Source organism: Danio rerio, chromosome 4 (assembly GCF_049306965.1).
Source record: "Danio rerio strain Tuebingen ecotype United States chromosome 4, GRCz12tu, whole genome shotgun sequence".
NCBI classification, from domain to species: domain Eukaryota; kingdom Metazoa; phylum Chordata; class Actinopteri; order Cypriniformes; family Danionidae; genus Danio; species Danio rerio.
The window spans coordinates 11954500-11981419 of NC_133179.1; the positions used below are offsets into that span (position 1 = coordinate 11954500).

Consider the following 26920-nt stretch of genomic DNA (forward strand, 5'->3'; position numbering starts at 1 on the left):
CAGTTATAAATTTGCTACACTATAAAATAAAGTGCTGATCATGTGGAAATGGTAGTAGCCTAAAGTAAAGTCTAATCATTTTAGACCATAAAATATTAGACTTCAGTGTTCTGTTTTGATTGGTGTGTTAAGATGTAAGTTTTATTTCTTGTAGTTTGTGTGTTTTAAACTTTGGTGCCTCAAAGGAACCTGTCAGTCTTTTATAGAGTGCATTAGTGGCCACTTTATCCGGGAGTGCTAGTTCTGGTCGTTTTCCCCCAACGTGGATTTTAAATAGCCATGAATCAATCTACCAGCGATGAGAAGAGCATTGCAAACTTGATTTGAAGCAGAAGTAAATAACAATTTGATACAATATTGTGTACTTGATAATGAAGAGCTGCAGTTCCATTAAGCATTGTGAATGATACAATAAAAGTACATGTTCTGATTTTATCAAATGTACTTTTCATTTAACTGTGTATAGATTTACAGACTACAAACACAGAACAAGCTTACCGTAATGTTAACTGATACCACATCGTGTTACTACACAACCAATTCCTCTTCACCAAAACTGCTCGCTAATTAGGGAATTATTGGCTCGTCTTGAAAGCAAAATAAGCAGGGTAATTATGAGATGATTTGTAAATTCTTAGGCGCTTTGTCCCTTTAATTCCGTTTTTTTCCAACGGCGACGTCTTTTGATCACCTGTGAGGGGCGGGACATGCGCGTCGGATGGATGGAGGAGGGAGGCGCACAACTCTAGACCTACACCCGCACGGAGAGGCTCTGCTCTCGGGATGCGCGTAATCGCTACAGAGACCCTCGAATGAAATGGAGAAATAAAGCGCCATGCATCCAAAACAACTGCGGATACTGATGCTGTCGCCTTATTCCCGACATTAAGACCTGTATCGCCGCGTAATTAGCTGGAGGGAGGGGGAACTAAAAGGAAAGAGGGTCGATCATGGGGAACGAAGCGAGCCTGGAAGGCGGCGAAGCTGGATTACCAGCGGGACTCGCACCTGATGGGAAGGGTGGCTTCATCCAGATGCCCGCAGGGGTGGAGGCAGACCTTAGCAATCTGTCTGAGGAAGAAAGAAAGCAGCTTGTGGCCGCTATGGCCAGAGCGCAGTCCAGGCAAGTTGAAGTGTCTATAAATGTATGCTATAATGATGGTGATGTCCATCCGTCCAGTGCCCGAGCGCTTGTGTGATGGGCTTGTGTTTTGATCAAGGCATTGCAGGTTGGCACATCACGACAGCAGCAACGATGCAAAACATGATCACACCCATTCACGCTCCTACTGCATGTTTACGGCCGTTTTGTAGCGAGATGTTAATTCCAGCCCAATTTTCACACACGCATACGATTGAAATTCAACACCACCTTTATGGACTTTAGTTTACTAGCTATGCGTAAAGGTAAAATTACACTGCTCTGCTCAAAACCTACATGTGTATATGTATTTTTCATAATTAGTGTCATCATCGTTAATATGGTGGGTCACTGTGTGTGCACAGTGAATGTGCAGTGTTCTAATGAATATAGTTTTGTTTAAACCGCTTGCTCAGGTCTATACAAGCCACAAGGATTATATACTGAAATAAAAATGAACATTGAAAAAAATATGAACGATCCTTTCCAAAAAAATATCCGTCCTCTGTGTATCCACATCTCCGTTGCGTTCTCCATGCACACTCCATCTTCCTCCTATGGGCTGTGTAGGTGATGTCATGAGCTGCTTTGGAAAACACTGACTGAGAATAACACGAGTCTATGAAAATTCGATCACTTGAAAGCACGCGATCGACATCCACTGTGACATGATCTCATTCGTCATCTAATTGAATTGTGTCTTTAAATTTGCATTGGCTTAAATGTGGTATTTTTACTCAGGCGCAAATGGGGGGAGGGGGGTATAAATATTAATATGACTAAATATAGCAACGCAAGCACAAATGCCATCATGATCATTGATCGTTTTCTTATTTTAGGGAGCGTGCGTGTACTATTACACCTGAGAGCTAGGACCATGTAGCAGTTTAACCTATTATTATAAGATGTTCGCTGTCCGTGGTGCTGAAACGCGCACAGTGAAGTAAAGAGCGCCACTCGATTAGAAACAATACTCGTCTTGGAAGTGGCGTGATTATTATCTTTGGATGTCTGACTGACTGCACATTTAAATACATGTAAAACAACGCCCACGACAAACACCAAATTATTCTAGGAGTAAATTAACATCAGTGGTGCACAGAAATTAAAATATAGTGACAGTGTGGCAAAAACGATTGCTTGATTTAGTGTTTGGTCAGAATGCTTAATAGATGCTATTAGTATTAGCTCTTTTTTTTCAAAGTAATTACACACTAGTGGTCATTACTACTACTAATGATAAAGCAGTTGAGTTTCTTGATTAGTTGCTTCATTGCATTGCATTCATTTTATTACTTATTAACGTCTAAAATAAACTGATCATGACATCAGACTTTTTCTTTTTTCTTTTTTTTTTTTTTTTGCTGATCCATTACCCTTTTTTTTTTTTTTTTTTTTTTTTTTTTTGGCTGTAATAACTTTTATTTTGCTTTATTGATTGGATGACTGGATTATTTGCAGTGTCATTTGCATTTTATTTTTGTAAATGGTCCAGAACAGCTTTTAAATAAATACAGCACATTTTCATCAATCACCTATTTTGGAAAGATTTATGTTGACCTGAGAGTAATATGAAGTTAACCTTATGTTTGTTCACTTCACAGGCCACCAGAGACTCAAGCTGGGGGTACCAAAGTCCCAGTCGGTCTCAGTAAGAGTCGAACAGTAGATGCTTTTGGAGAGGGGCCGCCTCCCAAGCCAAAGCCTGGACGCAGCCCCTCCTCCCTCAGCCTCCTTGAGTCACGTTTCCGGCAGGAGCCCAAAGACCCAGAACAACCAAGAACTGGCATGTTCTCATCTGGCTTCCTGAGTGGGGCCAACCCTTTGAGTGCGGTTTCTTCTGCTGTCTCCTCTGCCAGCATCCCAAAGTTTAGTTTGTTTGGTGATGATGAAGAGGAGGAGTCTGCAAAGCAGGAAGGAAAGCCTCCTGGTCCACAGAGCGGAGTGGGAAAGGGTCCTCCTCAAGGGAGTAAGCCACCTCAGCAGGGTCCCCCTAAAGGGCAGGGACCTCTTCAGCAAGGGCCCAAACCTGGTGGACCAGGACCCCAGCAAGGACCCAAACCTGGTGGACCAGAAGCTCAACATCAGGCACCTAAACCTGGAGCACCAGGACCTCAACAGGGACCTAAACCTGGTGGACCTGGACCTCAGCAACAAGGACCTAAACCTGGTGGACCGGGAATTCAGCAGCAAGGACCTAAACCCAGTGGACCTGGGCCTCAGCAGCAAGGACCTAGACCTGGTGGACCTGGACCTCAGCAGCAAGGACCTAAACCTGGTGGACCTGGACCTCAGCAGCAAGGATCTAAACCTGGTGGACCTGGACCTCAACAGCAAGGACCCAAACCTGGAGGACCAGGGCCCCAGCAACAAGGGCCTGGAAAACCTGGCCCAGGGGTTGCAGGAAAACCTAGTGGACCTCAACAGCAGGGTAAACCTGGGCCAGGTGCTCTATCAGAAGGGCCTGGTAAAGCTGCACCAGCTCCAGGAAAAGCAATGTGTCCTCTTTGTAAGTCTACAGAGCTGAATGTGCAGGCCAAAGACCAGCCACCCAACTACAACACCTGTACTCAGTGCAAACAGCAGGTGTGCAGCCTGTGTGGCTTCAGTCCACCAGATTCAGCGGTAAGAGGCATCTTCTGCCTTACTATATATCAGTCAGATAAATTTCACACTTATTTAATTGTTCATCTTTATGTATTTTTAATACAGAAGATACAATACTTCTTTTTTATTTTTAATGAACACTTTAGCAAAATGAGTTTATACTTAATAATTAAAACTGTTCAGGGTTTTGCTTTTAAAACCTTTTGATTATGCATAAGAATATTTCTTTTCATTTGAGTCTAGAAGTTTAAAAGTATTGCCACAGAAGATGGAAAATTAGCAAGGTCACTTATGTCATTCAGGCAAGAAGTGGAGTTGCATTCACAAGTTATGAAGGCAGTGATACACATTTGGAATTATTCCTGGTCCATGTTAGAGGAAACAACAGTATTAGTCACAGAGCACTGGATGTGCAGCCTTATTCTGTTTTTTTAAGAATTTACATGTGTGCCTTTCAATAAATGACTCAACCAAACTAACAATAGAAGTAAATGAAATAAAAAAAACATGTAATCAAATCATAAAGTCGTGGCTTATGGGGTTTGTTAATCAATCCAAAAACAATAAAGAGCTTTTAATAACAGCAAGTTCACTACAAATTACCATGCTATATACTGGATGTTTTGTTCTGCTCAGCATAAATAAATAATGTTCTGCAAGGCCTTTTTAATGCACACAGCTTGAAGTAATTTAAATGCAGATGGCTATTCTTACAAAAATGATATTGTGCTGCATTTGTGCTCATATACCTTGACATTATCTTCTTGTTTTCACAGAGTAAGGAATGGCTGTGTCTGAACTGTCAGATGCAGCGGGCGATGGGTGGCATGGAGCCTCCTGGACCTCCAATGATGAAGCAGCCACCCAAGCAGGGCTCAGCACCTCCCTCCCCACAAAGGAAAGAACCACCGCCTGGATCTCCCTCCAAGGTTGAGCCTGGTAAAAAGCCCCCAATGCTGACCAAACAACAGAGTATTGCTGATACAGGCAAGGGAAGTACACCTCCAACAACACCAAAATCTGGACCACAGCAGGGACCTCAGCCTGGACAACTAGGGGCAAAACGTGGACAGCCTCCACCACTTCAGAAACCTTCACAGAGCCCAAAAGGTAGTCCCCAACCATCTCCAGCCAAAACAACCCCGAAGCAGGACGGAGGGGGCTTTTTTGGAGGATTTGGTCTTGGAGGTTTGACAGAGGTAACAAAACCCTCTCCAGCTGCCCAAGCTACAGAGTCCGTCACAGGAAAACTCTTCAGTGGTTTTGGTGGGGGGTCCAAACCTCAGGGTGGCTCTGCAGCTCCAGCAAGTGAGTCCGTCACAGGAAAACTTTTCAGTGGCTTCAGTGGCCTCACAGAGACGACAAAACCTTTACCAGCACAATCTCAGTCCACTGAGAGCGTTTCTGGAAAGATGTTTGGTTTTGGATCATCCTTCCTGAGCTCTGCCACCAATCTCATCTCTGGGGAGGAATCAAAGTCTCCCCCTGATTCTCCCGCAGGATCACCCCCTGATTCCCCCATTGGGTCAGATGCAGACTCCCCTGCTGGATCCCCCCCAGACTCTGGCTCAGAGTCACCTCCGGACACACCGCCAGCTTATTCCAAAGACCCAGCATCCCCGAAACCAACACCTGCTGAGAAAAAAGCATCAGCAGACACATCCCCCCCAAAATCGACAGACGTAAAGGAGGCTAAAGTTTCAGGCTCTGAGGCCCAATCCTGCTGTCCTCTCTGTAAAGTAAAACTGAATTTTGGCTCAGGAGAGGTGATCAACTACAGCACATGTACGGAGTGCCAGAAGACTGTGTGCAACCTGTGTGGATTCAACCCCACTCCTCATCTCTCAGAGGTAACTCTCTCCATGTTTCAATTTCCTTTCCTTTAACACTGTGTTTCCTATTAAGTTGTAAGTTTGGGTGAAAGACCTCAAAGGGCTTGTTCTGTTTTTAGCTGCCAGTAGCTTTTAGTTTTTTTGTCACAGCAGGCAGGACGAAAATACTACTTTCGCTACTTGCTTTTGCTTGTCGTGGGCAGATGTTATTTATAATTTAGTTGGATTTGACGTTCTTATTCTAGAGGGAGTTTTATTCAACAAGAATTTGTATATGTGTCTGTGAACAGAATGCGTCATCCGATTTCGGTCCATTTTCAAGCAAGAGAAAGTATGCATTAATACTAGGGCGTGATTTCTGTCAACTTTTAAAAGCAAACCAGCATATAGACACCAATGATCCAAACACTGTTGGCTGATCTAAGATTCATGCGTTTCTCTAGAGAATGGCCTTTTGCTGTTGCTCTGAAGTTTTGATTGTTCTGTTGCATTATACATAAGGCTCATCATTCGTGTCCCTGTTTACTTCAAAAGCTCGACACTTGACTTGTGTAATTCAATGCACTCTGCGACTCTTTGACTGAATGTGTTTAAGAATGTGTGTGCACTAAGGACAGGGAAAGTCACAGTCTGATGGCATCTCAGATGACTCACCAACTTCCTGTTTGGAAATCATCCATTGCTTTTTTGTGAACAGAGAATATGAGGTGAAAGGAGAACAGTGGGGAAGCTTAGAAAGTTGTGGATCACTGAATACATTTACATGGACATCAGTCATCAAATTATCTGCCTTAATCTGAATAAGACAATAGTATGGTTAAGTTGTTTGCATAAGTTGCTTTTTAAATGTTCCTATTATGATCCCTACATGTTATAGCACGTAATTCGATTAATGTCATTGCCTCCGGAGTTACAGGTAGTTTCATTTTTAATTTGTCGACTTTTGCTGCAGTTTGGCATTTTCACTTTCATTTGGGAACATTTCATGCATGCCCCCCATGAAAAATGAGATATTGGATGGGAGTATAAACTGGTAGGTGCAAAGAATAGTGTCAAATAGCCATTTGTGTGTATAGACTATTCACCAAATGTGGCAAAAAACCTGCACGGCAGTAATAGTTTGATTAAGATGTCTGTACTGCACAAATCGGCATACTCCACGTCTTAGTCTGATTTCTGTTTAGTTCGATTATGACCTTAATCGGATTAAATTAATCAAAAATTGCTGTTTACATGGTAGACTCTTAATCAGAGTATTGTCTTAATCGTATTAAAATCTGATTATTGGTGTCCATGTAAACGTATTCACTGTCTGTATTTACACTACTGGAATTACAAACAAGGACAGGTAATATGTTTAAAGGGAACTCACTTAACATTTACTCACACTCATGCCGAGTGGATTTCATTTTAGGTGAATTATATCTTTAATAAAAATATTAATATTATGTATAGTATAATTTTGCTGTCATTTTATCTAATGTATTAACATAGATGCTTGGATGAAAGATCTTAACCTCTTGTACCTTTGTTGATGAATATGTTCTATAACTGGGTACTGGTTTAATTGGCTAATATATATTCTATAATTAATAATACTATCACATATTATATTAAATAATTACAGTAGCTAATGAGGTTCTTACAGTCATGGAATGCCTGTAATGCAAAAGCCTCTAACTCTTTCATTAATTATTATTCATCACAATGCATGTCTTTCCAGCTGCATCCCAGTACTGGAAAACACCCATACACTCTCACATTCACACCCACACACAAACACTCATACATTATGGAGAAATTTAGTTAATCCGGCCACATAGGTGACAGGGCTAGCCGTCTGAAATTTTAATCTAAAACATGCATTTTTCTCAACCTCCTAGTTCAACTTTTTTACTTTAAAGGCAAAACAAGGACCTATTCATAACCATAAAAGTAAAAATTCCTAAACCTACACACACATTTCAGACGATACTTAAAGGCTTTTGCATCTGAACTCTTCATACATGTATATAAAAATAAGTAGTAGCTACATGAATGCATTTGCTCTTTGTGATTTGCTTGTGTAGACTGTAGAGAAACACTTACACGCAACCAGTGTGTCAACATAAGTCTGTCCTTTGAGGTTGGCTGCTTGTGTGACTCAGAGCTAATAATTGTCTCCTAAGGGACACAAAGTTGTCTTCCTCAAGCTATGTCACATTTCACAGTGTTTTTATTATTATTATTATAAGTATTTATACACTTTTTTGATTAGACTACAATTGTGTAAATGTATGCATTTAAAATTCAAGTTATTTATCAATTCAATTATTTGACTTGCAAACTGGCCAAAATAAGTTATATCAAATATATTCTGGCATATTTTGTGATTATTATTAACATGATATTATTACAGTGCTTCCCACTGATTTGAAATATAGTTGCGGTAGTAGCCGGATTGAAACGCATCTTTTACCCACAGCACATACATGGTTACCTACAAGCGACAAAAAATATGTGATTTTATAAAAATTTTTGATACAATGGGTTGATGTTTTTTGTTTGTTTGTTTGTTTGTTTTTTAAACCACTATTGGTTTTACTTTTATTCAGGAGCCATGTGCACCTACTGACAGGGAAAAATCTGCTGCTGATATTTTATACAGTATTGCCAAAGCATGTTAGATATACAGTTGAAGTCAGAATATTAGCCCCCTTCGAATTATTTTCTTGTTTTTTAAATATTTCCCAAATGATTTTTAACAGAGCAAGGACATTTTCAGAGTATGTCTGATATTATTAGACATACTAAATGAAGTCTTATTTGTTTTATTTCGTCTAGAATAAAAGCCGTTTTTAATCACCATTTTAGGGACAATCTTTAGCCCCTTTAAGCTATTTTTTCTCGATAATCTACAGCAAACCATCGTTTTACAGTAACTTGCCTAATTACCTTAACCTGCCTAGTTAACCTAATTAACCTAGTTAAGTCTTTAAATGTCACTTTTAGCTGTATAGAAGTGTCTTGAAAAATATCCAGTAAACTACTATACTGTCATCATGGCAAAGATAAAATAAATCAGTTTTTAGAGATGAGTTATTAAAACTATTATGTTTAGAAATGTGTTGGAAAAATCTGCTCTCCATTAAACAGAAATTAGGGAAAACTAAACAAGTGACCTAATAATTCATAGGGGCTAACAAGTCTGACTTCAACTGTATATAAATTATGTAAAATATCACCATCATCAAATAAAAAAAATAGAGCAAATGAGAAATAAGAGACATCCATGGAATACAAATCTCAAAAAAGTATAAAAATTACAAGAATAAAAAGTGTAGATTATTTAAACAAGGCAAATTAGTTGCTTTTTTTTACATTTCTAATGGTGTACAAATATTTTGCAGCCAGTTTAAATGTCATTACCTCTCTGAGTAAATAGAAAAAAGTTTTTTTCGAGTCGATTAGATCAAAGAATTTATTATATATTGTTTCTCTCGCTTGCGGATGTGCACGCGCTGTCATCTGCAAAGCCAAGCGAAAGTAAATCATGCTTAAAATAACAATGTAATGCAAAAACACATACAATTAACGATGGTTTAGAAAGAAAAACCAAAAGTCGAATCCCGGACATTTTAGGAGATTTAGAAACCCCGGATAGATCCATTTTACGTCCCAAAAAAGGCACATCTCTGTGGGTCTCTGCAGAGCACGTGAGATTGTCTATGGGAGTGATGACAGTTCTGGTGCACACACAATGAAAAGTGGGAAACGTGTAGGGCAAGAGGAGATTTTTTCACTGGTTAATCGATCGCAGATGTTTGGCTATTGGGCGGATATAAAAAAAGTGTTAAAGGATGATAATAATCAAAAATAAATGTCACCAAATATACTTTGGCGTTAATATACAGTACCTGGGCAGCCCACCTAAGTAAAGTCTATGTGTGGAAAGCACTGTATTATATATTATGCATATCATACTTTTTTGTGTGTGCTATGGAATTTTATTTATGAAATATATGTATTTTAAGTTAAAGAGCATCTGTTAGCAGATTATAAATTTAAGGGAACTTCACGTGTTCCTCCGTCCAAATGAACAGGTTATTCTAAGCTGACATGTTTTGGCCTGCAAATCATGTCCTTTGATCACATGTAAACCAGCCTCTGTGTTTGATCCTGGGTTTGTCATGCTCTCTGTAATCTCGTGAGTCTATTTCAGGTTTTCCAAGCAGATTAGCCAAAGCATGTGCGTCCGGTTTCACCTCACATGGTACGGGCAATGACTTCACCCATTATACTGTCAAAAGTACTCTTCCAAGATGGCTGGCGACACTGATCCCAAACCAGACTGGAAAGCAAAGACAGCCCTGTCATTTTTAACTACAGGCAGGCTTTATTATATCAGACATTAATGCATGCGACTACATGCCTTTACATTGTTTTGTTTATTCGCCAGATTGTCCTGATCAAAAAGGCTCAAGGCCATGCAAAATTGTGTTATCTGGATCAGTGCTGAAGTGCTTCCATTTGAGTAACATCCTCACTTGAGATTAGATTTAGTCTCTCTCTCTTCCTGCGAGGTTTCAACACGACTTGTGCTACAGAGTGTGCATGTGAGTTGTTCTGTGCAAGTGTGTGTAGTAATCTGTTCTGGCTAACAGGATTTAAAGGTCAACAGTTGTGTTTTTCTTAAAGGCCACGTAAGAGCCACATTTGAAAATCTTTCAATATGCACATGGTTTGAATATGACACACTTTAGGCTTTTGGAAAGTCATTATTTCCTATTCTTCTGTCTCTCCAGTGGCAAAACACCTTCTCCATTCAGTTTTTTACTTATTCGTGTGACAATTTTTGTGTTTCTTTGCCACTTTTCCACCCTCCTCCGTGGAATAATATGACTTGAATCAGAAACTCCGACAACTTCCATTTCATCTTGGTTCTTTCTTCTTGCTCATTCTTGACACTTCTCTCACTGCTTGTTTTAGAATTTGAAAAATCCTCCCAAGGTATCACAGTCTGTGCGTTATATAAAACATAAAGCTTTTATATACCCAAAATCTAATCCTTTGTTTGAAAAGGAACATTTGGCTCATGTCTTGCAGGAAAAGTTACAGGTTCAATGCAAGTTGAGCTCAAATGACAGCACGGCCTGTTTGACTTGTGGCTTTAAATTTTTACTTTTACTGATTTTTTTATTTGCTTATTTCAACAATTGTTAAACTTAAAGGGGTGGTCCACTACGATATCATAGTTTAAACTTTAGTTGATGTGTAATGTAGCTGTGAGAACATAAACAACACCTATGAATGTAAGACGCTCAAAGTTCAATGCAAAGGGAGACATTGGCTTTTACAGAGTTAGCTTAGCAAAGCCTACAACGAATTAATTTGGGGACTACAAAACAATAGATCCTGGCTAGTGAGATCACAAGCGATTCAGGTTAAATGCATTCACCATGTGCGTACACCCTGCGCAGTGAAGGGGTGTGGCCAGAGGGGCTGTAATGTTATAGCAGGGAAAGCTAAAATGCCGTCCAAATGCTGCTATTTCTACAGAGCTTCCTCTGTTTTTGTATTTGAACTTCCAAAGGACACACCACAAAGAGAGAAGTGCTTACAGTTTAATTTTAATTATGTTCCAGAGAATTGTAAAAACGACATAGCTAGCATTTGACAAAGGACAGCTTCCAGAAACTCTACCAGTTCAGTGCTGGATTTGGCTTAAAACTCCTGCCACTGAAAAAGCTGTGGATTGTGAGCCACAACCTGAAAGTGTTTTTATTTGTTAAAATTGATACACTACAGGCACAGTTTCTAGCGTTAATGGTATGTTGTAGTGAAACAAGGATGTAAACAAAGGGAAATGCTGTTTGGCACCTCTAACAATTTAGCTACAAATTCATATTTATCAGTCAAACCGCTGTAAACGCCCACAATCTTCAACAGTATCTCTCTATGCTTTCTGTGCATTCTACATCTCAAATAACAAACTCGCAAAAGATATGTAAATGTTTCATATTACTTACATATTCTTATTTTGAATATATGTGAAACGCATTTGTCAGATTTTATATTAGAGAGCAGGCGTGAGGTTCATTCTGATTCAGCTACTGTTTACACAGCGCAAAACCGTGTGCTTGTAGGGGCGTGACGTGGTGATGTGGAGCCGATCTGTGAATCACAGCACATTATGTTAGCTGACCAATCAGAGCCTCTTGGGGGCGGGCCTTTAGGAGGAACTAGGAGGTATGACAGTTGTTTTAATGTTAGTTGATTAGCTGTATCTAATCAAGTAGGATGTATGAAAAAATAACCTGATTTTTTATAAATGAAGCATAAGCACACATTGCTTTGCATCTTATAAACACAACCAAGCCTTAAAAATACACTGTGGACCACCCCTTTACAGGAATAGTTCACCCAAAAATAAAGTTTCCTCATCATTTAAAACAAAAAAAACACAAAGCCATTGACATCTAAAGGAACAAAAATATACTATGAAAGCCAATGGCTGTTTTTTCCTAAATTATTCTGTGTATTTTTATTTGTGTTTAACTATAGAAAGAAATTCAAAAGGTTTTGAATAAGTGGAGGATAAATAAATGATGACAGAATTGAACATTTTGGGGTGAACTATATTCTTTTAACTCCTTTTGAACCTGAAAAACTGTAATTGGCAGTTCTGTGCTTGGTTGCACATATCCTATTAGCTAATAAACTATATAACATTGTCATTTTATGGCTAAGAAGATAGAAATTGTTGGACAAATCAGGTGTGATGTCTTTTCCATGTGGTATAGTGTTGACAGTTTCACAACAGCCCCGCAGAGAACTGGACCAGGGAATAGATTTCACACTATTGGTTTTCTTTCTTTCTTTCTTTTTTATGGTTGGCCATCTGCCTTAGGCTTTGAGTCACTTGCCAGCCACCTGATGTGTCATCCCTCCCCACAGTGTCCCCCACCCCATTCATTCCATGCATACAGTCACAAACAGACCAGTGTGGATTTGGGAAACGGTGGTTGTTTAACGATGGAGCAAAAGTTACTTTTATAAGGGGTTTAAACACAGTTGTGTGGCAACAGTCTGTGAATATAACCAGTTTCTAATAGTAAAAAAAATTATAATTTGAGGGTAAATAAATAAACAAATTTTTTTGGGGTGAACTATCCCTTTAAAGTCTTAAGTTACTATATTGGGAAGCTGTTAAATGCTTGCTTTTTATTGATTGACAGACTTTTGTGCAAAAAATACAGTGCTAAAATGGTCATTCCAATGATTTTAGCTGCATGTTTTTGTCAAAAATTGTTCTTTTTCCGATGTAAACGTAGTCACAAAACGCATGCCAGCTGCAGTACAAAACTGATTCTTAACTGTACGTTGCTTGTTAGCATGTGACTTAATAATGGCACTGTTTTGAAGCAGTTCTACTTATGCCACTGAATACTGTTGAAACTTAAGATGCACTCAATCAATAAATCAGTCTCTCTCTCTCTCTCTCTCTCTCTCTCTCTCTCTCTCTCTCTCTCATTATCTTCATCTGATCTCTATATCTAATGAAGGTGGAATGAGGCAGAGAAGCAGCTCCACAGGAGATTCAAGTCACATGAATAAATGTAAAATTTAATTGAGAAGGTGTGTTGCCGCTGGAGAGGAAAGAGCAAAGGGAATCAGTGATCAAAAATCTTTGAAAGTCCACCAATTTGAATGGCTCAATTCTCTGAAAATTACATTTTTTTAGTTAGCTATAGAGGCTAGGGATGAGATAAATGAGAAATTAGTCATACAGGCAAGTGTTTTATGAACAAAAGCTGACAAATGGTTTAAGATAAAACATCTAAACAATGTTTTTAGATTAAATATATTGAATAATTTGACCTTAGGCTGTTGAATTGTTGGAAAAAATGATGAACACTAATGCATCACATCTTCAGTGTGCTTCATTTTCTAATAAATCTAATACAATTCTAATTTATTAATAACTTATGTCTAATTTTATTGCTATAATTTTATGTGTCTTAAAAATGACCAATAAAATACCAAAACATTTGCTATTTAGTTTTTTTATTGTTAACTTTAATTGTCGATTAAACTGAAACACAATCAATGATGTGTTTTCTTAAAAAAAAAAGAAAAAAAAGCGAAATAATCTGCCAGTGCGGTACACAAAATATAATGCTTTTAGATTATTTTACTCAGCCCACTGGTAGATTATTTGAACTCTTATAATTTTGACTTGTTTCTTTCTGAAAAGAATGCAAAAAAATTGTACTTGTCTAGAAAATGCTTCTTGATTTAAGAATGTTTCGATTTTTGGGCTACAGAAACAAAAAAACTCTTGTAGGAAAGCATTTTTTGCTGTGAAAATGTGCAATTCTGACTTGGTTGTACGTTCTATTCATAAACCTTCATAATTGGATTATAACACTTTTTAAAAAATGTCACCATGTTTTAATGATGGATCTTAATAACTTAGCCTGGTTATGAAACAATGGTAGAAAAAAAAAACCTTTATAAAATGTACTCTTTTTCTGACAATCCTCTGTAAACCCTAGAGATGGTTGTGCATGAAAATCCCAGTAGATCAGCAGTTTCTGAAATACTCAGACCAGCCCCCCTGGCACTAATAACCACGCCATGTTCAAAGTCACTTAAATCACCTTTCTCCCCCTTTCTGATGCTCGGTTTAAACTGGAGCAGATCGTCTTGACCATGTCTACATGTCTAAATGCATTGAGTTGCTGCCACGTGATTGGCTGATTAGAAATTTTCGTTAACAAGCAGTTGGACAGATATACCTAATAAAGTGGCCGGTGAGTGTATGTATGATTCTAACATAATACTCATGTGAAAACAAATATATGTATTGTCAGTATCTGGATGAACATAATCATCTCGAACTTTCATCTTGTAGACACACAATTTTACATGTTTCCTTATGTTTTTGGCTAGAAACAAGAAGTCCTGAAAGACAGCTCTTCCTAGTTCTTCAACTCCAACACTTCATTTCCATCTAAAAGATCCACTCCGGCCTCCTCTGTCTGCTTGTTCAGTTCCCATAGCTACAGCTCCGTCTGTTTGATCACTTTATATAATGTGTACAGACGTGTGTGTCTGTGTGCCTTCCATCGTCATGGAGCTCTGTCCGCCTGTCTGTTTGATTAGGATGTTTGCTTTGTTTATCTTTAGCTTTATTTCTGATTTCTAGCTCGCATTTCTCTAAATGACTTCTCTAGTTTGGTTAACCTACGGGACGGTGTGTCCATGTGAGTTTATGAGTAATGGCTTGTCATGCTGAGGAGCCAAATATTTGCTCTCCACAGATTTAGATATTCATTATTTATTCTTGGTTTAATCATATTGTGTGACTTTAGATTGCATGTTTGTGTATTATTTTACCTGTCGGTCTGGTAATCTCACAGACAAAGCTGTATCTCTGTACTCTCTTGTGCAAAAAATAGCCAAGATGGTTAAAAAGAGGCAGGAATGACTGCGGGATATTATGGTAGATGGTCCTCTTTGTGGCAGCAGGCTTTTATTGTTTTGTTTGTGGCTGAGTGTGTTTTTCTTTGAGCTTGGAAGGCCTGGCTCATTCCTGCAGTGTCCGCCACGTGCCATCCTCTCCCTGATGTTTTGAAAGCAGTGGTATTTTTAGATGTGAAGGTGTTTTGAGTGTGCGTGCGTGACGGAGAGACAGCCACTAGGCACCCTGTCCATTAAAAGCAAGCTCTCGGTGTATAAAGACAGCAATGTCACCACTGAGAATTGCATTTGTGTGTCGTGTTTAATGCAAAGGAGTGAGTGCATGTGCATAAATGAACGGCTGAATATTATTCGTTTTAAGAAAAAAAATATGTGTACTTGTTTTAGGGTTGCACAACGTATCATTTCAGCATCGATATCACAATGTGATCATTTGCAATAGTCACATCGCAGCATAAGCAATGTTGAGTTTGTATTATAATTCATCATTTGCATGTGTTTTTGATGCCTGTGATTGTATTATGAGTTTAAAAACATTCAGGTATAAGAAATTGTACCATTTGTGACCTTAACTATGATTAATTCTATTGAATTACTTTTATTTTGATCATTCAGTTACTGTACGTGAATACTGTTAGACTAGGGAAATGATAAAATACAGAAAAAGAGAAAATATCCAGTGAGTGGCAGTTCTGTGGGTGCAAATGCCTTGACAATGAGTTCACCGTATTCAAATGGCCTCCACAGTCACCAGACTCAATCCAATAGAGCACCTTTGTAATGTGGTGGACCGAAAGAGTCGCATCATGGATGTGCAGCCGACATATCAGCAGCGACTGTGTGATGCTATCAAGTCAATATGGACCAAAACCTCTGAGGAATATTTATAGTACCTTGTTGAATCTATCCCATGAAGGATTAAGGCAGGTCTGAAGGCTAAAGGGGGTCCAACTCAGTACCAGTACGGTGTATCTAATAAAGTGGCCAGTGAGTGTATTTTTAGGGCAAAATACAGACTTTTGAGTCAAAATATACAGCTATAGACATAACATTAGGGATTAAAGATTCTTTATTTGTCTGGGTTTGTTAGTTGTGGGTTATAAATCTTTTGAGCAAAGTCAATTCTTATTATTAGTTCTGTTTTCACAGTGTACAAAGGAGTGATTATTGATTTCAAATCAGTCAAAACCATTTAAACACACACTTAAACTTTAAAATATTTTATTGCAATTCACAGTAGTTTTCAATAGAAATTCACAGAAGGACAAATAATTTATGTAATACTGTTATGTAGAGGGTTTCTGTGGGGTCTTAAAAAGTATTAAATCTCAAAATCCAAATATTAGGCCTTAAAAAGTTCTAGATTTACTGTAATACTGTGTTGTTGGTCTTAAATCTTTTTAAACAGGTCTTAATTTTCCTTTGTTCGTGTATTGCTACCCAATCTGTCCAAAACCCATACAATCACCAACAATCCATCTCAATGAAACGTTAAACTTTTTATTTAAAAAAGTAATGTTTAACTCTATTTATCATAATGGTTTAATTATTTTCCTTACAATAACATTTGTTTCTCCATGTACTGCTGAGGACACCGACCTGGACAGATTGTTGTCCATAGATTTAGTTTAATATAGTTTTTAAATCTTTTAAAACATTTGTTAGTTTTATTATTATTTTAAAGAAGTTTATGTTGGGGAAAAAACTGTATGGATACAAGTAGAGCTTGCTTGTTTTTACACAATACTTTAAATATTTAGCTAAGAATTGAAATCTAAAATATTTTAATTGTTTATTATTAATGTATTATTAGTATTAAATTATAGTTATATATATTTTGATAGGTCAAATAAATATCTTTTCCATCTGCGTAATTTGAAAAATTATTTTGTCTTTAGTACTTAATGAGTCTAAAATTTAATTCCAAATGGTCTTAAAATGTCTTAAAAAGGTGAAACCTGCATGAAAAAAGTAAGAAGTCAGTGTACAATCAGTAACTGGTCACATAATAAATAAAAACAAGACATGATGTTGATTTTATAATCCTTTAATAATTCACCAGTATATAAGACACACACATGACATATATAGTGCATTTGCATACGTGTATAATAATAATATAATGACAATACATTCAAAACATTCATGACATATTAATTAATCAACAAAGGCACTCATATGTAAGTTGCCCTGCATTATTACAGAAGTTGACAAGGCAACAATACAATACAAAGAGCAATCCAATGCAGCAGTCCTCAGGTGTGCTAGGGTTGCTGAGTTGTTTCTCCTGTCTTACTCCATGACCTGAAACATAAATCAGTGTTATTTGTCTAAAAGATTAAAAGATTAGTTCACCCACAAATAAAAATCCTGTTTTTAATCACTCATTCCAATCCCCTAAGACTTCTTCTCCTCTTCGGTAGCTTTTTTTTAGGTGCACAAATATGTTCTTGGACCTTGGTATGATTACAGTTAATGTCACATGCAATGTTTGTAGTCTTTTCTGGACTTTGAACACCTCGGACTGTTCCTGTCTAAGAAGGATGCTTCTTCAAACTTTTTTATGAAAAACCAGTCTTGATTGAGCGTGTTGGACCAAAGTATACCAAACTCATTACATTAAAGTTGCCATTGGTGATTTCATAAGTTTTTCAACATTTAAACAAAACTAGAGAGCATTGATTTAAATTAACTAATGCAGTATATATTCATACAGTAAAAACAATCCTATTTATAACAGAATGGAGTTACACTAGTCAAGCTGCACCTGTTTTTAGCCTTGATGTGCATCGCCGATGTGTTCCTCTATTTATTGAGGGACTATTTATAATTATTATAACATTTAATCGAATGATTTACTTTCAGTTTTTGTTATCATTCTCAGTCTCTTCTCAGATGGGATGGTAGGCCAAATCAAAGGGCAAATCAAGTTACCAAGGGCCAACTTTGGCCTGCGGACTCTAGTTTGGACACCTCTGCTTAAGATGATCAACAAAAATGAAAGCCATTTAGCTAAAGGCTTTATACCTTAAACCAGTTATGGAGATGCATCTCCTGCAGAGCGAGTCTCTCATCTGGGTCTGGCTGCAGACAACCGCAGATCATCTGGCAGCATTCTGTGCAGAAAGAAGAATGGGGTGTTTAAGGGTAATAGTTTATAGACCTTATTCTACAATGCCGAAGTGCACCAGTACTTCCGATTCAGTTGCCTATGGGAGAAATGACTAGGAATAATAAACAGTCAAACTGCTCGCTCTACAAACAAGTGTGTTCATGACTGTACATAAAAAGTAGAATGATATAATAAGACAATGTCGGTGTGCAACATTAACCAGCATAGCAAGCAGTTTTTACACATCTTAAAATCTGATTACATTACATTATCAGATAGATTACAATGGTTGCGCACGCTTGTACGTCAAAAATAGTTATAAGACCTGCTCTCTTTACACTTTGATGAAGCTCTCACCTTTTGACAGGTCAGTTCTAGTCCAAAGATAGTCCCTTATCAAGGAGTGGTCGGAGACAGTGGGTAAAGCCCAACACATCATTGCGAACAGGACGATCCCTAGAGACCAAACAGTCGCCGGCTGTGCATGGTACCTGCCATACAATTCGTACTCCGGAGGGAAGTATTCTCTTGTGCCTAGAAAAAAAATATCATCCAATGGTTTATACATTTAAACCGAATCTTTAGTATGTTATTTTTATGACAACAAAGTTCATAACACTTACCACAGAAGACTTTGTAGCCTGATTCCTTTGCGATCGCACCACAGCCGAAGTCTATTAGCTTTACCTCCAAAGTGTCTGGATTCACCAGGAGGTTTTCAAGTTTTATATCCCGATGGAAGACACCGCGATTAAAGCAAACGCTCACAGCATGAATGGCCTGCCGCATTATATGGCGTCCCGTCTTCTCATCAAGAGGTCCGTTGTTGTGGTTTAAGAAGCAAAACAAGTCCATACAAGGTATGGGTCGCTCCATGATTATAACGTAGTGGTCATCGTTGTCCTCCCAGTCTAGGAGTTTGATAATCTCGGGGACGTAGGGACCATTGTTGGCCATGATTGTCAGGGCAATTTCTGTAGGGAGGGGTTTGTCATAACCAGGCTAAAGGAGAGAAATTATGACAATTAGATGGTTTCCTAAAGCTCTCTTAATGAAAACTCAATTGTAATCTGACATTAACAGACATATAAGGCTCTGAAACAATCTAATCAAGTGTATTTATCCAAATACTGTTGTAAATGGAGTCTTTAGCTTATCTACTGTTTTTTTTTTTTCTTCAGATGTTTTATGTAGTAGGCCAATAGTTTCACAAAACCATTTTGTTTTCAATTCTGTTTTAATTTCTACATGAAAAAGTCTAGTTTAGATGTAAGCTGCTCGTTCTTCATGTGTGCTGTCATCTTTGTTTAGATCATGATGCAATTACAGTGGTTACCTCTAATTTTAAATGGAAAGCACAAAACAAAACAAAACAAAAGCCTTACTTTACTTGCTTACGTACTTACTAAAAAGACATGTTTCGTTTACTATATAACGTCTTCAATCCCATTTTGTCCCATCCTAAGAAAATCAAATCTAGAATCAAATCAAATCATGACATTGAATTGTATCTGGACCACTCACCACTGTGATTTCCTTCATCTTCGATGACTTTACAGTACATTTCACAGCAACCTGATCAACAAAGCAAATAATTAGCAGTTAGCATGTGGTAGAAGGTTTAAACAAAGTAATGATACAGCAATGTTTTGTTAGTGAAAGCACCTTAAGTCCATCCCTGCGGCGTGTGGCTTTGTAGACAGAGCCGAATCCACCTTTGCCCAGCTTGTCACCAATTTTGTAATGCCTTAAAATGATGTCTGTTAAAAAATAAACAACTGTAGTCAGTATGATGTACGATGTACAGTACACAGTATGATGTACAATTTTATATACATCATATATATATATATATATATATATATATATATATATATATATATATATATATATATATATATATATTTTTTTTTTTATATTATATTTATATATATATATATATATATATATATATGTTTTATTTATTTTTTATTCACGTTTGTAATACTAATAATAATTCCTATCTTACCATCTTCTGTGTCGTCCTCCTCTAGCTGCTCAGCAGCAGGGACATGGTCCTCTAAAGCAGAAGCTGTAATATGAACATATACATATATAACTATAGGTAATATATTTGTACATATTACATATTTGCTTATTTTTTACTACTTATTTTTGTACATATGTACGTATTTGTAATGCAAATGGTTAAAAAACATATATAAATGGCCATCATTTAACATATATGACACATTTTATATGCGAAATCCAAATATGAACTTGTATGTCATATTTGTAATTTGCATAGATTTTCATAGATCACATTTCTATAGAGCATATTTATAGAGCATTTTGAGGGATGTAAACATTAACAGTGGTTCTAACATATATCCTGTTTTACATTTTTAATTTCCACAGCTTCCGAGAATACAGAAATTTCCACATATTGATAAATATTGCTGTGATAGCTGTTTTAACGTTAAGTTATGATTGGATTTGCTTTTTGTTAAGGTTATGAAAAAGTTTGACATCAAGCAGGAATTGTTCATGGGCCAATGACATTAATACATTAAAATGGTATACACAAGACCAGTTATAAATTATTACTTGATTAGATATTTGGCTATTAAACAATCCTTGTATCATAATCACTTGTGAGTGTGATTTTACCTCTACTAGACTTCGAAGTGAAGAGACAAGTGACTCTCTTCCAGAAGCCCTTTTTTTCCTTTTTCGCTTCAGGAACCTCATTAGGCCCAATGGGTGTTTCAATGGGCTGACAAAAAACTTTTTGTTTTAACAGGGCTTCATGGTATTCCTTCGTGGCCTGGACGAGGTCGTATGTTCTAGTCTTGCAAAGGAAGTCTGGCCACTTCCAGAAGCCCTTTTTTTCCTTTCTCGCTTCAGGAACCTCATCAGGCCCAACAGGTGTTTCAATGGGCTGACAGGAAACTTTTTGTTTTAACATGGCTTCATGGTAGTCCTTCGTGGCTTGGATGAGGTCGTATGTTCTAGTTTTGCGATGGAAGACTGGCCACTTCCAGAAGCCCTTTTTTGCCTTTCTCACTTCAGTAACCTCATCAGGCCCAACTGGTATTTCAATGGGCTGACTAGAAACTTTCTGCTTCAACATGGCTCCATGGTAGTCCTTCGTGGCCTGGACGAGGTCGTATGTTCTAGTCTTGCAAAGGAAGTCTGGCCACTTCCAGAAGCCCTTTTTTACCTTTCTCACTTCAGGAACTTCATCAGGCCCAACAGGTGTTTCACTGGGCTGACAAGACACTGTCAGTGAACTGTGCTCAAACTCCATGATGACAAATGTTTTCTGATAACAAACTGTAATAGTAAACCGATCAATCTGCAACTCGAAATGCCAAAACTACAACTCACAAAAGCAAGTAGTAGAATGTCAGGCGATGATGTCATCCAGGCGCATTCTAAGAATTCTAATATGGAATGCTTTGGGCTGTTGTTATTTTTCAAATGTTTTAATTTGTGCAAGTTTGAAATGAATGGGATCCTTTGCTGTTTTGTGTTTATAGTGGTTTGTAATTGCAGCACAGGGTTGCTTACAGGCTAAAATTATTAAGAAACTTGCATGGAGGAGTACATTAGATGTCAATATTTTGCCAATTGTATTGTATTGGGTCAATATTTGATGGCAGCTTCATACACATGCTGCTATTTGTGTTGTTATTAATGTTAAAAGAAGACTTGTAAGCATAACAAGTATACATACATATGAATGTATACGTCCCTTAATTTGTATATACATTTTTAATGAGGTCCAAATTATCAAGAATAGAATACATACATACATACATACATACATGCATACATATATACATACATGCATGCATATTTATTTATTTATCTGTTTAATAAAATTTTTCCTGTACAAGAGATATTTTACTGTTCATGTCCTTTTGATTTTAAAAGGACTTCATTCATTCATTTATTCATTCATTCATTTATTCCTGTATTCATTCCTTCCTTCATTCATTCATTCCTTCCTATCTTCATTCATTCATTCATTCATTCATTCATTCATTCATTCATTCATTTATTTATTCCTGTATTCATTCATTTATTCATTTATTCCTGTATTCATTCATTCATTCATTCATTTATTCATTCATTCTTCTGTAAATGTTTATTTACTATTCATAAATACAAATTTATAATAAATTAATAAAAAAATATTGATAAATATTTATTTATTCATTTATTTATTAAGAGAAAGACATGTTGTCTCTCAATAAATTGTCTTTTAAAAGGTTTTATTAAAATTCATAAATATTATTTATTGCTATTATTTTTGGTTAATTTAACTTAATTTTTCCACAAAGACACACATTTTTAACTTTCATTCATTCATTTTCTTTTCGGCTTAGTCCCTTTATTAATCAGGGGTCACCACAGTAGAATGAACCGCCAACTTATCCAGCATATGTTTTACGTAGCGGATGCCCTTCCAGCCGCAACCCAACACTGGGAAACATCCATACACTCCCAATCACACAGATACACTAAGGCCACTTTAGCTTACTCAATTCACCTATACCACATGTCTTTGGACTGTGGGGGAAAACGGAGCACCCAGAGGAAACCCATGGCAACACGGGGAGAACATGCAAACTCTACACAAAAATGCTAACTGACCCAACCAGGGCTCGAACCAGTGACCTTCTTGCTGTGAGGCTTTCGTGTTACCTACTGTGCCACCGTAATCCCCCCATTTTTTATTTTAATTTATTTAATATTAGGAATTTTAATTTAGGGAATTTTTTTTATCTTTTAATTTGTTTCATATAATTGGTCAAGAATAGTTTCAAATTATGAAGTGTGTATTAACATTAACACTATTTTTCATATTTATATCTGTTCTTGACTCACTTTATATTGTACTGTTAACTACTGTAAACTAACATTAACATAGAAAATATTGCAGTGCACTTATTGTGTAGCTGCATCTATTTATTTTGTACTTGTATTTTAAGATACAACTATAGTGTGGTATTTCAGCTATAATCAATTTCTGTGAATATAACTCCTTAATATAACCTTAACCCTGAAACCTACCCATAACTCTAAACTTGCCTCTAACCTTCACTATAATGTCACCTAAATACAGTCCAATACTGTACAAACATAAGCACATTATATCAATAGTTAAATACACCTAATATAAGCTAGGACATTTATTTACTGACTACATTTTGTTGTTGTTGTTGTTCTTCTTCTTCTTCTTATGACCTTTAACATCATATTGTCCACACATAAAGCAAGTTATCCGGAGTTGCCCTTTATTTTGTATTTGTTATATGTTGTTAAGCCATTAGTCTCAGCTTCTCCGTCAGATGTTTAGCTTAATAAAAACTGGCACATTTCAGCTATGCAGGCAGCACCAGGAAATCAGTATGATGCCAACGCAGAGCCTTACAGGAAGTTTGAACCTCACACAGACCTACTGTAGCTTGCTAATAATAAGGAGAGGAAGAGGCCTGGCGGATGTGAGAGGAGGAGAGAAAGAAAGAGAGCTGAGAGTGAGAGAAGAGGCGGTGAATGATATTAGAGTTTGGAGGAGGAAGTGTGTGGAAAGGTTATTGAGAAAATATGACTTCATATCTCTTTGCTTATGCTCTGAAGCACAATCAAATTGACTTGAGCACTTCATTTGATCACATTGGAATATGTGTATGGATTAAAGAAAGATGTATCCGGAATGTTTTGTGTTGATATTTCTACATCACTAACCCTTTACATTTGCCATGGTAAAATACATTTTTTTTTTTTAACAGATGATTTGATTGACAGTGTGTATTTACAAAGGGGATGTATTGCTTAGCCAAATTTGCCTGCTTTACTAAATTTAACACAGTTTCACACATTTATTGACAGTTTTCACACATACACACAATCTGGCGTGAGACTGAGCACACCCACCTCTCCTGCACTCATTGGATAAGGCTTTTAAATGAGTTTTTCTATATGGATGAATTGGAAACATAAACTCAAGTCTGAATTATTGTGCCATAGAAGGAAGAGCTTAAATTTACGGGAGAACCTTTTTGTAAGAGCTACAATTCATCCTGCAGTGGCATCACATTATAGAGATTGATTTATTTTCCTTTTTTGTTCTTATTGTACTTTTTAAAACATATTTATTTTATGATTATTGCTCTATTGAAGTTTTATCAAATTAGCAAATGCCACAGGATATGATAATATTTCACTAAAGAAGTAAAAGAAAAATTATCGGCCACTTTATTAGGTACACCTTACTTGTACAGAGTTAGACCCCCTTTTGCCTTCAGAACTGCCTTAATCCTCTGACATAGATTCAACAAGGTATTGAGAATATTCTACTGAGATTTTGGTCCATATTGACATAATAGCATCATTGCTGCAGATTTGTCGGTTGCACATCCATGATGTGAATCTCCCGTTTCACCACATCCCAAAGGTGCTCTATTGGATTGAGATCTCTTGACTGTGGAGGCAATTTGAGTACAGTGAACTCATTGCCATGTTCAAGAAACCTTAATGACATGGTGTGTTATCTTGCTAGAAGTAGCCATTGGAAGATGGTGTACTGTGGTCATAAAGGGATGGACATGGTCAGCTAAAATACTAAGGTAGGCTGTGGTGGTGACATAATGATCAGTTGATCCTGATAGTCCCAAAGTGTGCCAAGGAAATATCCCCCGCACCATTATACCACCACCACCAGCCTGAACCGTTGATACAAGGCAGGATGGTTCCATGCTTTCCATGCCAAATTCTCACCCTACCATCTAAATGTCACAGCAGAAATCGAGACTCATCAGACCAGGCACGTTTCTCCAATCTTCTATCGTCCAATTTTTTGTAAGCCTGTGCAAATTGTAGCCTCAGTTTCTTGTTCTTCGCTGATAGGAGTGGCACCCGGTGTGGTTTTCTGCTGATGTAGCCCATCTGGCTCAAGGTTGGATGTTTTGTGCGTTCAGAGATGCTCTTCTGCATATCTCGGTTGTAACGAGTGGGTATTTAAGTTACTGTTGCCTTTCTATCTAGCTCAAACCAGTCTGGCCATTCTCCTCTGACCTCTGGCATCAACAAGGCATTTGCTACCACAGAACTGCCACGCACTGGATATTTTCTCTTTTTCAGACCATTCTCTGTAAATCCTAGAGATGGTTGTGTGTAAATCAGTTTCTAAAATACTCGGACCAGCCTGTCTGACACCAACAACCATGCCACATTCAAATCACCTTTAAATCACCTTTCTTCCCCATTCTGATGCTCGGTTTGAACTGCAGAAGATCGTCTTGACCATGTCTATATGCCTAAATGCATTGAGTTGCTGCCAAGTGATTGTCTGATTAGAAATTTGCTTTAATGAGCAGTTGGACAGGTGTACCAAAAGTGTCGGTGTAATAAAGTGGCCGGTGAGTGTATGTTCCATTGCATGCAACATACTGTACATCTTTGTTTACTATACCCATTTTCCTACTGTATAGTTAATTTCCCTTTCAAATAGTTTGTAATAAATCTGACAGAATCCCTTATCGGTTGCCTGAGGTGCCCTAAATAAGTCTGACGTAGATTATATAGGCCCTCATAAAAACTTCATGTAGCTGTGTCTGAAATCCCTGTCTGCAAACTCAGCAAATATGAAAGAATAAATAGTGAGGAGACAAGCCGTGTATTCAGCCCGAGCCACACATCATGTGACTGCCTGAGCTCTCGTTATATCGCATCAGTTACAATCTCTTCACCTCTGAAGCTGCTGGATTTAATGCCTCAGTCCAAGGCTAGTAAAGTATTTTGAAACGTGAGTATGTAGCGAGATCAAGCAGAGGGTTTAAGCTGCTAAGGGTCAGAGATTGAACATAATGATGCAAAATAGGTGTTTCATAATTGTAGTCTGTGACTTTTAAGTCATTTAACTCCAAATCTTCATTGCCTTCATCTGATCTGTAATTTGGCACATGGGCAGATCGCTTTTCTGCTAATGAATTACATGAAAAGGAGTTGAGGGCAACTTGTACATTCATTTTCAAGTCCAGGCTTTACTTTCAAACCGTTTTTGCACATCATTATGATGTGATTTAGGAAACATACTGTAACTGCAGTGTTTGTTGTTACTATTTACAAGTCTTTACCTTTTATGTAGTTTTCTTATTTTAAACCTTGCAGTTTGTAATATTTGTGTTAACAACATTAGAAGTATGAAACATTGAATAAGGAAACTCAAGTCTTTGTATTATGTTTTTTTTTTTTTTTTTACCTTCTCCACTGATGTACCTTACCACATAATATTGAAATACAAGCCTTTTTCATGAGGTTACAATCTCTGTTTCGTCTTACAGTATATGGCTTCATTAGAATTGTTTGTCTATGTCATTGAATTGTGTCCTTGCACACAACTGTACATAGAGTGAATGGTATAAATACCCATTTCTCAGAGTATCTTTGCCCTCGCATGGCACAGGGATTCCAGACCTCCTCTAGATTTAAACTAAACCCTGCAGCTAAGCCATTGGTGAACCACAACGTAGCTAAGCATGCCTCAGCGCTGAAGCCTAACATAGATCGCTCCGGATTTACGTCAGCCAGTGGGGTATGATTCCTCATGAGAGGACTGCCTGCATGTGGCATCTACATCCCCCCACGAACATGCAATATTCATCTCTGACGTTGCCATTTGTGCTGCATCCAGTGTCAAGGAGTGCGTTGCTTGACGCCACAATGTTCAGTACATTTAAAGCATTGTTCATTTTGTAGCTCTCTCAGCAGTAG

At 37.4% G+C, this 26920-nt stretch overlaps 2 protein-coding genes across 22 annotated transcripts in view; one reads left to right on the forward strand and one right to left on the reverse strand.

The window, feature by feature from the left end:
- The first annotated feature begins 741 nt into the window (after nt 1–741).
- pcloa (piccolo presynaptic cytomatrix protein a) overlaps nt 742–26920 on the forward strand; it is a 64230-nt gene continuing 38051 nt past the window's right edge. For all 20 annotated transcript variants that reach the window (XM_073947080.1, XM_073947084.1, XM_073947085.1 and 17 more), the window contains exons 1-3: nt 742–1123; nt 2746–3766; nt 4525–5598. In XM_073947080.1, coding sequence (XP_073803181.1) covers nt 951–1123; nt 2746–3766; nt 4525–5598 — 2268 coding nt within the window. In that variant the 5' untranslated portion in view covers nt 742–950. The remainder of the gene's footprint in view (nt 1124–2745; nt 3767–4524; nt 5599–26920) is intronic.
- LOC137490084 (serine/threonine-protein kinase pim-2-like) lies at nt 17078–22035 on the reverse strand. Of its 2 annotated transcripts, XM_073947097.1 has the most exons (8): nt 20807–22035; nt 20166–20228; nt 19823–19917; nt 19682–19732; nt 18781–19159; nt 18515–18691; nt 18073–18161; nt 17078–17349 (listed from the first exon to the last, which is right to left on the reverse strand). In XM_073947097.1, the coding sequence occupies exons 1-8, from the start codon at nt 21444–21446 to the stop codon at nt 17338–17340; spliced, it is 1506 nt and encodes a 501-aa protein (XP_073803198.1). In that variant the 5' UTR covers nt 21447–22035; the 3' UTR covers nt 17078–17337. The 2 variants fall into 2 exon arrangements, with proteins under 2 accessions (XP_073803198.1, XP_068074283.2); XM_068218182.2 differs by lacking the exon at nt 17078–17349 and having other exon boundaries at nt 18067–18161.

Bases quoted from the DNA above. Each gene is read 5' to 3' on its own strand.
- LOC137490084 (XM_073947097.1), bottom strand. From the start codon at position 21,446: ATGGAGTTTGAGCACAGTTCACTGACAGTGTCTTGTCAGCCCAGTGAA. The intron at 19,918-20,165 runs GTAAGATAGGAA...ATTTTTTAACAG, and splicing joins GGAGGACGACACAGAAGATG to ACATCATTTTAAGGCATTAC. The intron at 18,692-18,780 runs GTAAGTGTTATG...TTTTTTTTCTAG, and splicing joins AGGCTACAAAGTCTTCTGTG to GCACAAGAGAATACTTCCCT.